The sequence below is a fragment of the Phoenix dactylifera genome, unplaced genomic scaffold, assembly GCF_009389715.1.
Source record: "Phoenix dactylifera cultivar Barhee BC4 unplaced genomic scaffold, palm_55x_up_171113_PBpolish2nd_filt_p 000143F, whole genome shotgun sequence".
Classification (NCBI taxonomy): domain Eukaryota; kingdom Viridiplantae; phylum Streptophyta; class Magnoliopsida; order Arecales; family Arecaceae; genus Phoenix; species Phoenix dactylifera.
The window spans coordinates 688341-700577 of NW_024067698.1; the positions used below are offsets into that span (position 1 = coordinate 688341).

General features: G+C 39.2%; 1 protein-coding gene across 1 annotated transcript; it reads left to right on the forward strand.

Moving 5' to 3' along the window:
- The first annotated feature begins 1260 nt into the window (after positions 1 to 1260).
- Positions 1261 to 9394, forward strand: LOC103711979 (WPP domain-interacting protein 2-like). Its single transcript, XM_008798328.4, has 2 exons — positions 1261 to 2670; positions 8602 to 9394. Exons 1-2 carry the CDS (start codon positions 1491 to 1493, stop codon positions 9273 to 9275), a joined length of 1854 nt encoding a protein of 617 aa, XP_008796550.2. The 5' UTR covers positions 1261 to 1490; the 3' UTR covers positions 9276 to 9394.
- The last annotated feature ends 2843 nt before the right edge of the window (positions 9395 to 12237 follow it).

Consider the following 12237-nt stretch of genomic DNA (forward strand, 5'->3'; position numbering starts at 1 on the left):
TGCTAAGGACACCTCTAAAAAATTAAAAATTCCTAAATTACCCCCCACCCTCCCCACCCCCTCACATGGGGTGGTTCTATATACACCCCCCTATTGCTAAGGACACCCCCCAAAAACCAAAAAAAAAAATACCCAAACTAACCTTTAGTGTAATTACCATATTGCCCTTGAAATTTTCTCAGTACACCCCCCCTTCCTCCTCACTGCCGCCTCCTCCTCCTCCTCCTCCGCCTCACTGCCGCCTCCTCCCCTCCCCCTCCTCCTCACTGCCGCCTCCTCCTCCTCCTCCTCCGCCTCCCCCATCACCCCTCCCCCTCCTCCGCCTCCCCCATCACCCCTCCCCCTCCTCCTCCTCCTCCCCATCCCCCACCTCCCCGTCCTCCTCCTCCGCCTCCTCCTCCTCCTCCTCCGCCTCCCCCATCACCCCTCCGCCTCGTCTTCCTCCCCCCTCCCCCCTGCGCCCGCTTCCTCCTCCTCCCCATCCCCCACCTCCCCGTCCTCCTTCCTCCTCCTCCCCATCCCCCACCTCCCCCCTCCTCCCCTCCACCTCCCCGTCCTCCCCCTCCACCTCCCCCTCCACCTCCCCATCCTCCTCCTCCGCCTCCCCCCTCCTCCTCTGCCACCTCCTCTCACTCCTCTTCCCCCACCTCCCCGTCCTCCTTCCTCCTCCTCCCCATCCCCCACCTCCCCCTCCGCCTCCCCCCGCCTCCCCGTCCTCCTCCTCCGCCTCCCCCCTCCTCCTCCGCCGGCGAGGTGCTCGTTGCTCGGGAGATGGCCGGGGAGGTGCTTGAGGCGAGGTTTTTTGGGCGGAAGGGAGAAGCCGGCGGGTGTTTTGGAGGGGAAGAGCGGGGTGGGGGGGGTTTGGGGGGTGTAGAGAGCAATTTAGGTGAGGGGGTGGGAAGAGTGGGGGGTAATTTAGGAATTTTCAATTTTTTAGGGGTGTCCTTAGCAAATGGGGGGTGTAGAGAGTATTTAATTTTTTTTTAATTTTTGGGGGTGTATACCCCATGTGTGGGGTTCCCACTTTACATCTGTCCGCTGCCTTTCCTTCCACGTAATAACAATAAGAAAACGAATAATTAATCATATTATTATTACGACAATTTATGCCCATTTTTTATTATATCTATAATTTTTCTCCTCGCCTCTTCGTCTTCGTCTTCGCGAATTTCTAGGGTTTGCAGTTCGCCCCTTCTGATCCTTTCCGGTCTCCAATTCCAAGAACCCTAAGCCCGAAACGGGACCATAGAAAGGTACGCTTTTTCTCGCAATTCGTGCTATAATATTTATGTTTGAGCTTTTTCCCGGGGAAATTTCGGTGGGATTTCGGTGGAACCGCCCGCGTTCTTGATTCCCTTATAGTGGAGGAATTTGAGTTTCTTTGGAGATCTGGTGAATTTTGTTGTTGTAGTTTGTCTGGAGATCTGGGGAATTCTGTTGTTGATCATTGTAAATTGTGCTAGGTCTAGGTTGTTGGGGTACGCTGAGGTATGGATTTAGAGGAGTTCTCGAAATCTAGGTTTGAGGAGATGGGAGAGGAGAAGGAGAGTGAAACCCTAGAAAAGATGGCGCCTTTAGGTGGAATTAAGGTGGAGGTCAGTGGCGACATGGGTCCCTTGGAACATATTAAGAACCATTCCCCGGTCGAGACCGGGCGTGCTGATGATGTTAGGGAGGAGATAGGAAGTGTATCTCCTGCTGAAGCAATTGTATCGGCTCCCATGGATGCAAAAGTGAACGGAGCTGGAGTTCGAATGGAGAATATGGCTGGTTCGCCACTGAGGTCAATTGTATCTCCAACTGCAGCTTCTGAGGTGGTGGCGTCAAAGCCAACACCTACGAAGGGGTATGGATTAAAGAAATGGAGGAGGATAAGGAGAGATTTGAATAAGGATGGAACTACTGGTGCTGATTCTGCTCAGGTTCTGAAACGCAGGCTTTCGCTCATGGAGCCTCAAAAGGCTCGTGATGAGAACAAGCAGAAGTGCGGTGAGGGTTCAATGGCTTCTGTGGAGTCGAGGAATGCCCGAGGGGCTCCCCTTGCAGTTGCTGGTGGCACCTTGGATCCAGAGCTTGGACTGTTGGAGGCTTCTGCTGGCTTCTCTATCGGCATGGATTCCGAGAACAGTGAGGACCGAAGTAGCAAGTCTTCGACGGCTGCAAGTGCTCCAAGGCTGATGCATGAAGCAGTTGGATTCGGGAGGGAGAGGGGCAGGGTGAAAAATTTTGGTGGGGGAGGATCAGGGAATGTTTTACAACAAAGGGGTCAACAGGGGAGAGTAGGTGACTTAGATATCAGTAAGAAGTTTAGAGGAGATCAGGTTAGAATTGAGAAGGAAAATTCACATTCTAGTGTAGAGTCTGACTTGAGAAGCTCTAATGCAGCTTTTATGCGGAGGGGCAGCGTGGTTAGAAATGGAAAGCAGAGTGACGAGTCCATAAAATATGATCGAGATCACAGCGATGAAGCTCAGCCAAGTGATGAAGTCCGATCACCTTGCCACAAAGAGGATGGGGGGATTGAAGATTTTTCAAAGGCAGATTTAGATGCTGACTTATTGGCAGAAGAGAATGTTGAAAAAAGTGAGAGTCACTGGCCACATCCAAATCTTGATCCTTTTTCGGAGTCACTTATTTTGCTTGAAGCAGCTCAGCAAGCTCTAGAAAGTGGTACAGCCTGTATCTCCATATTGCTTTTTTTTTTTTTGGGAGTGAAGATAAGGTAGTGTACTTATTTTCTGTTTTTTTGTACAATGATTTGCCTCTCCTCTTATATGCACTGTCAGTTTCATACTATTGTTGCTTTTTTAGATTATATACTTTATTCTGCTGTGAATAGTCTTGTTAGATCATGTTGTAGAAAATAACAAGATTGGGCTGCAGATAAACTAGAATAAAAAATGTAACATTTGTTTTGTTCATCATTCATCTGCTCTCTTTATGGTGATATAGAGGGTGAAGATACAGACTGAAGTATTGAACATTGTCAGTGTACAGGTTATCAGAAATAACAATGGTTCTCTTTAGTGGTTTTAAGTTTTCTAACTTGTCTGTCAAAAGTTTAGTAGTATTTGTCAGTCACAATATTATCATCACTAATTTGATAATTGCTTCTAGCTTTGCTATCACTCATATTTGCTAATATGTTGCATGTCAGGAAGACTGAATGTTGTTGCAGTTGTTAGTGGAAAAGTAGGTTATTTTTGCCAGGCACATGATTTATTACGACACTTGAATTGATATCACGGCTAAATTGTTCAGAAGGATATAGTTATTGCATTTCATATATGCTATTGTATTCCTTGGTACAGTCCTTTGCTCCCTAGCAGTATCCTTTTCTTGGATCGTTTTCTTCATAACCTAGTCATTTAGTATTTCTCATCCATATGGTTATATATATATATATATATATATATATATATATATATATAATCTTCGAGCCATCGGATGTGATCTACTACCTATAAATTGCTTACACACCAAAATTTATATAATCAGGAGTCCTCTAACATATGCATGAAGTGATAAAAAAAATGAATTGTTTCATGTGATTTAGACTGTCCAATTTTTTGATTATTTGATGTATAGGCTAGGAGTCTGTAGATTACGTAATTTTTAGTGTATAATGAATGGTTTAGAGATGGTAGATCATATCCAACGGCTCAAATCGTTGATGTTGGACTCCCATCATCCAATGTAGACCCGACCAGATCTGGGTGAAGTTTCACTCGAGTGGAGCCAAGTTTAGCTTTATATGTGATATGTATATATACATGCCTACATATACAAAAACATGCACATATATATATATACACATAAATATATGTCTGCATATTTATATTTCTATATATGCATATGTATCTATGTTTGTATATATGTATGTATGAACACATAAATACATATATACGTATAAATAAATACATTCATATGTCGTATGTACGTACTTGTGTGTATATATATAAATGCACACATACATACACATATACACACATACACACACAGGCGCGCGCGCGCGCGCACACACACACATATATATACGTATATATACATATATATGCATGCGAGCTACACTCAAGTGAATCTCTACTTAGATCTAGTTAGGTCTAAATGGGATGAAAGGGTCGCACATTGATGATCTGACCCGTTGGATGTGATTTACTACTTGAAAATTGCCTACATTCCAAAAATCGCATGATTTGGAGATCCCTATATATCCCTAGCCTATGCATCAAATGGTCAAAAAAATCGAGCAGCCTAAATAATGCTAAATTATATATATATATATATATGTATTATTGCTTAATGCATCGGCTAGGGGTCTCCAAATCATAATTTTTTATGTGTATGCAGTCTAGAAGTAGTAGATCATATCTAACTGCTTGGATTATTGATGTGGAACCTTTCTTATTCATTGTAGACCTAACCGGATCGGAGTGGAGTTCCACTCGAGTATAAGCTATACTGTATAGCCAAGTCCAACTATATATATTTATGTACGTACATACATATATCGGTATGATGTATGCACATATGTATGTATGTATGTATTTAATATATGCATGTGTATGTATATGTTTACATATATGTATATAGATGTATGCATGTGAATATGTGTATGTGTATAAAGAGAGAGAGAGAGAGAGGGGGGGGGGAGAGACAAGTTGTTTATTCTCCAGATTCTTTTGTTCTTTGCTGTTATGCCTTACAGAAAATTTTCCCGTTAACAAAACAGAGCAACTCATTTGTCATAATAAATATTTTTGCTGACGTCTGCTGAGGGTTTGGAACGCTTTGTACCTGTAATTACTTTTTTATCCACTTTGACATAAATTTTGCTGGGCCAATTGCCTTTTCTTTGCTACGTGAAATATTGCAATTTCTGACTTTACTGAGTGAGTCATAACCTTATCTGGCGCTATCTAGCCTCAATTTTTCACATAACAAGGTACAATATCATCTTTCGTTGATTCCATCATTTCCATGAGAATATCTTCTTAAGAGCTATCTAGCCACAATTTTTAGTTCTGCTTGCTCTCCAGATTGGAGTGGCATGGCAGACAAATTATCTTTTATGGATGGAGCATTCATTTTTGCATTCTTTTGCAAATAAAATCAGATAAAGTTATCTTGATTTTTATCCAAGCGATGTCACGTTGTCATGCTAGAATTGTAGGTTGAACATTAATGAGGATCTTCTATGAGGACCACCTTTTGGGGGTGTATATGAGGGACATGCTCACAGTGTATGTGTGCCACTGCTGAATGTTTAAATAGCTGTGTGTGTATGTTCATGTATTCTTTGGTGGACTCATGCATATATTTAAAAAAGTTGTTACCAAGGTCATGCACAAGCTTTTTGTTTCTTCTTCTAAGTTCTGCCATGAAACCTTGCATGCAAATGGAAAAAAGTAACACAGAATAAAAACTAAAACATGTGATTCTATTAGAAAAAGGAGTGTTTTGATCAGTACTGAGAAAAAGAACTCTGAAAGAACACAAATTTTCTCTTGATCACAACCATCAATAATCCTCTTTTTACTTGCATATATGATAAGTCCTTCCCAAATTAATTAGATTATAATGCCTAACCACTAGTATATGGTCTAATGCATCAAATTCCTCATGAGATGGAGATTCCAACCTTTCAACAACCTTCCAAAATATCCTTTGTTACTTGGAAACTCCACTCTCTAAGAATTTAGGAGTGTTAAAACTTTTGGATGCTATGACATGACATTACTCCTTCGTATTCAAAGTGGAGTGTCATAATTATGTTAGCTTGAATTATTGGCACTTTATCATGTTATCATGTATGCTAAAGGATATTAAAGGACACAAAAGTGCTAGGAATGAAACTTCTAGTGAAGTATGACAATAATTCTCCTTTTGAATATATTATAACATAATAAAATTTTATGCTACTTAGCACTGACTAGTCAACTGAGTATGCTGTTTACATATTAAATATATGATTCATATATGCAAACTTATTATTTTCTTTTAAAGGATTGTTGGAGATCAAAGTGATTGACAATTAGGAAGATTGAAACTTAACATAGCTCCTTCTTAATTAACACCTCCTCTTTAATATTTCACAACTGCATAATACATGCTTATTAGCAGTCCATGTATGAATAATGGTACTAGTTTGTATTGTATGTTCTCTAAGCTATCAAATAGGTGATGGTGCAAAGTGCATAGCAAGTTGTTGCAAGGTGCAAAGTTACACTTGGGAATCAGAGAACTCATGAAGTATGCTAGCTGTTACTATTTGCTAAGCTTAAATCACTTCATTCTTATCACCATGCATTTGCATATTTTGCTCTTTGATCCATTATCTGTATTGTCATTTTGATTGTAGTCAAAAGGGTAAATAATGAACTGTGTGGCATGTGTTTTTGGTCATAATTTGTTAACCCTTCTTTGTCATGCAATTCCAATCAAAGGCTATCTTCAAATGCTTTCTCAAACCTCCATGTAGGCTTTTTAGATTATGCCTTCTTGTTTTGTTGTTATCCCATCTACTTTGTGATGCAATTAGATTAGGCTTTAGATTAGGACTCGTTTTCCTTTTTGAGGAGAAAATAACAGCCGTGAACCTTGTAGTTCTGAGTGTTGTTTCGAGCTTGGAGATATGCATTTGGGTTTCCTAGGCAAACCACATCTCTTGCACAACTATGATGCACAAACAGGTTTATTTTTACCCAGGCTATCATGAACTGAAGTTGCTATGGCAGGATATAGGTATATGTCTTGTTTTCTTCTAGAACAAGTTGAATTTAAGATTTATGATTGCTTAATATAGGTTTAAAATAGGCTTCTTATGTGCTTAAATAATTATGGCTTATATAAGGTCATCCCCAAGGATAGTGAATAATGCTGATGAAGATTTCAGTTTATTTTCTGATTTTTTGTGTTGTAGAGTCCAAACTTAATGTAGTTACAAAAAATTATTATTTCATTTTATTTTCCTATTCTCCTTGAAATTAGATGTATATTAATCTCGGAATTCAGATGGATAGTACTTGCAGATCTGTTAATCAAGGATCAATATACATTAAATTGGTATCATAGCTGTGAGATCATTAAGGCAAAACCATAAAAATCTAACAATGAGAGATCCAAAAATGTGATAAGAAGTTTGATTAGTTGTATCGCATTATGACCTAGATGTGAAAGATAATTGATGAGAACTAAAGCTGAAGAGGTAATGGTTGCATGATCAAAGAAATTAGTTCAAGGAACTGAAGATTTAGTTAATGAAGAAGGATCATCCACACCAGCATCAAAGAAGCAAGCTGTTGAAGATCTAACAAATGACAGGTTGATAGTAGCAGATGGAAGTTCATAAGAAGAGCCTTTTGCTGGTATAACAACAAGCATTTTGATTTATAATTATGCAGATTATGAGATCAATTCATCAGTCATCAAAGAGTATAAAGATCTGATTCAATAACTGTCATCATATTTGAAGTGTCAATCCACATTTCCCTAGGATCATGATGGTATCCTAGTGCTGGAACAATTATGAATTTTGATGATTTGAAGAATTCCTATGTTGTCCTTTGAACATTGGCCAGCATGATCAACAGTTATGTTTGACCATCTCCATGGTTTCCTTGTCCGATCTCCTGCAGATTTTGAATTGGTTACAGCATTCCATTATGGCAATCCAAGAATAGAGCATGTAATTATTCATTAATCCCTGTGATTTTTTTATGGCAATCCAAAAATGGAGCATGTAATTATTCATCAATCCCTGTTATAGAAAGCCACGTTATCAGCATTTAATTATGACAATCTAAGAAGGGAACATGTAGTTATTTATCAATATTCATCCGTCACTGTAACCTACATGTATCATTACTTTTAGAAAACCACATTTACATAGTTGGTAGGTCTAGACGTAAAGGATCAATCTTCACTAAGCCGTTAAGACTCATCACTTCTCTGCTGCTTATGACACTATTTTCTTGATATCATGCTCATTAGTCATTTCCTTGTTTGTTATGAGTGTCAAGCTTTCACTCATGTATTTGTTGTTGATTTTTTCCCCTAGTTCCTAGTTGTTTTACTACATGTCCATCTGTTCTTCTCTACTATCATTATCTGATGTGCTTTTACATGATAAATATCTTAAGATATTTATTTCATAGAGTCTTATGTCTTATTTTGTAAAATTTTGTCAACATCTTACTCTTTTCTACTAAAGTCAGACTCTAAAACTGCATCAGCTAGAGCATGGGGTATTGAATTTTTGGATGACTTCAGGTTCCACTGAAGCAAACTGATTCTGCGAGATCCTTATGTCGCATTAAATAGCAATATGAGAAACTTTGTTGGTTAAAGCCATACTTATGAACTTACACCTTTATGGATATATGATGCTATATATCAAACTTTTTAGTTGATTCTGTGATTGTTTAAGTCGACCAGATACTTGTAGTTGATAATGCTTAAGATAGTTACCTCTTAGTCTGAGACTGCCAGCAATGAGCAGAACTTTAATTGCCTGAAAAATGTTTATCACTTGCATATCTGTTTGCACAAAGTTGCATCATCACAAACTGATTGGTTTTCTGTTATGTTCTCCCTGTTCAGAAATTGAGAAAATTGGGGAAATTGGGAAGGAGCCAGGTGTTGATGACTTTGATGACAACAATGAAGCAGAAGAAGGGAGTTGCTCCCCGTCTCCTGAAGCTGATTCAGTCCAATTGAATCAAAAGATGGAACATCTTCAATATAAACTGGAAGAAGCAGTGGCAACTGTCAAGGTTAGCGAACTGAAGGTGCTTGAACTTGAAGCGATTCTCAACGGAACTGAGTTGCCAAGCAAGGAAATAGGGAACGCTGATCTACCATTACTTCAAGAGAAGTGCAAGGAGATGCAGTTTGATCTTGAGAACCTGCTTCGGAAGAAGATGGAGGCAGAAATCGAGTATCTGATCATGACAAGAACTACCCAGAATTGGATACTCCAGGCAGAAGATCACATTGCTCTCCTTGAGGACCAGAAGTCTCTCGCTGGGGATCAAACACATATTATGCTTAATTTGAGAGATACCGAGAATAAGGCTATCACGTTGAAGGAAAAAATGGAGGAATTAGAGGCTTACTGCAAAGAGCTGGTAGGGACTGGAGAGGTCTTGAGGGTGCAGAATAAACTCTTTAAGTCTTCTCTCTGTTGTTTGATTCAGCTGGTAATGTTGTCCATCGCCTTTGGGTTGTTTCTCATGCAGCTGCTGCCCCCGTCTGATGGGGTTGTACCCACCTAAATTCTGGAAAACAACCCAAAGTAGTTTGTGTAAGACGTTATTAGGCAAATATGAATGTATATGCTGCCTTCTTAATATTCTTTAGCACTCTTGAGTCAATAAATTTGCTAATTGCATCACACTTTTTTAGCTCAAATAAGCAATTAATTCTGTTCGGTATTTGTGCGCAACTCCAAAAAAAATTTATTACACAAAAAAATTTAGCTGGTTTGACATTATGTGATGTGGAGTTAAATATGGATATTGTAATAGATCATTCTGTGTAGAGGAAGATTGAGGCATTAGTTCTTGATTTTTTTTCCTCTGGTCCAAGTGATTGAGATTTGCCTTGCATTGCTACAGATGCAACTGATGTCATTGATTTCTATTTTCCTTCATATACTCCACTCTGGCAGTCTTTCCTTTGTGCTGTAGAAAAAGGAATTTTTTTATGCTATTTATTTTCATTTATTATGAAGTGGGAATTAGTAAGTTTGAGAATTTACAGTAACCAGTTAAGCTGCCTCTGGTGATGGTAAGTTTTTAACTGTTATATGGATTCTGTAAGGCTACCAGCCTAAGATGGTAATGTTGTATAACCATTCTGTGATGGCTTTCAGAACTTCCAGAGTACAACTGCAGTTGCGATCCTGTGCTGCTACAATTTCTAGAGCAATCTTCTTTTGCGGTGATCTTCTGATAATATTCGGGCTTGTGCTTGCATCTTGATCGAAAGGTGGGAATAGAATCAGCAGGCTGCTATTCTTCTCGGCTTTTATCTTGAGTTTAATCTGCATGATGCTTAGAACCCTAATAGGCAGGTGGTGATGAAATTTTAACCTCCTCCAAGTTCTCTCTTTTAATCTGCATTCCATGATCAATGTATTAGAAAGCAGATAGCGGGCACATGACGACCGGGTGGTTTCATGGTAGACAGCAGATGGCAGGCCTTTAAAATTCAAAACAACATCCAAGATCATGTAAGCAACGATTATATAATTAACCGAACAATGGAAGCACGTCAAACCCTATTATTTACCAAGCTTTGCCCAATTGGTTGGTCTGATTGATGGGTCTTTGGTGGTGTTTGATCGGTTTCTAGCCATTATTTCATTTTAGAGATTTAGCCCAAGGCATGATTATACCTTATGAATGAGAAATTATATCTTGCACCGTGTGTACCAACGTGGCCATGCACCACGCCAATCACCTCGTCTCATTCCTGTAGGCCAATCATCAAGACGAGTATATGATGAAAGGAGCCCACAGAAATGAGATAAAGTGATTGATGTGGTGCTCGGTCATGTCGTGCATGTGGTGCAGGTATAATTTTATAGCAAACCACTCACTATGCATGATTTGAGCATATGTGATATATCTTAGAGGGTGTATTCGATGTTGTTTTGTAGGTCTTCTTGCAAATAAAGTTAGTCCACTCTAGCTGTGGCAAGCCACTAATGCTTGCAGCTTGCAACGCATGCCATCCCATCCTCTCTCTCTTACACACTCTCTCTATATATATCTATCTTACATGGGGGCCTTTTGGCAATGGGCAAGACCTTCGCCAGATATCCTAAATTCCCCAAGTTCTAATAGAGACAGGAAAATACTTTACCAGCTCTGTAAGCTGGTACCTCAACAGCTAACCCGTCCTTCGCTTTTATGTTTGTGTTACAGTGCTGACACCATTCAATGGTGTTTCATTAGCGTCTCCATCTCAGAGGAGAGGACCATCCCTTCTCTGGTCCCTTTCCATATTAGCATTTAGCACCTCCACAAAAGATAAAAATAAAAAAAAGATATGAGCTTCTGAAGTAATCAAATAAGTTATGTTTACTGCATTAAAGAGTTAATAAAAGTGAATCTGCAACTCATAGAAATATCAAAGTTATATAGGCATTGCTCAAAGCCTTTATGCTAATTTAGAATGATACCCGGTAAACTTCTACATGAATTTCATTGAAAAAGAAAAGAAGCTACCCCAATTTTTTCGCTACGGTTCTTCGGTCGGTATGCAAATCAATGGGCATTTTAAGTGACAAGTAGCAATCCATACATGCCTCTCCAGTTCATGAGACTGCACGATGGTCGATCAAATCTGGTCAAATTTCTATAGCGTTAATTGAAATCCATGGTTCATTTTAACATGCCATCCGGTAATGTGGTCAAATTCTTGTGATCTAAGAGAAGCTCCAAGTTTTAATATGGGACTTGTGTGGTGGAAGGGCATCATGGTGTGCTTGGAATGTTCCTAGGTAGAAAAATTTCCATTTTGACGGTCGACCGAATGCAATGTGTTAAACTAGTAAACACCATAACAGGAGAAATAATAGTTATTTCAGCCTGTAGGCTAATAAATTGGTAATTATGAATAAACATAGAGAATCGCTCACAATGATGCTTCATCAAATTGAACATTTGTGATACGAATACATTTACTAATCAAGTTGAATAGTGCCCAATCATCTGTACGACTTTATGATGTAATTTCATACCAATCATATGTAAGACCAAGGCAGACGAGGGCATAATCAGTCATGCCCTATCGCCGATTAGGCCTTTTATTTATCCAAAATAAACAAACAAGCAAACAATTGCATTGAAAATTTTGGTATTTGAGTGTCCAGTTCAGATTTAGCTAGTCAAATTCATTGCTAGAATGCCAGGTCTGTTTGGGTTGGGCCCATTAAGTGTTCATTGTTAGTTGGCCCTTGTTGGTCCTTGACCTATACCACATTGCATGCCCAATATACAACTAGTTTTTCTCTGAAAAAAAAAAGTATATATCCTATGAGTTGTATTTACATGTGATTAGACAGCAGATGTCCTTGAAACGAATGCCAGCTTTAAGTAATTGTGAAATAAAATGATTCTGAGGATTTTATATAGTAAAAACTTATGAACCATACCTCCAATTTATTATTACAGAAGAAAGACTCATCAACTGAATGTCATATTGGAGTTGATGCAAGTTTTCACACCA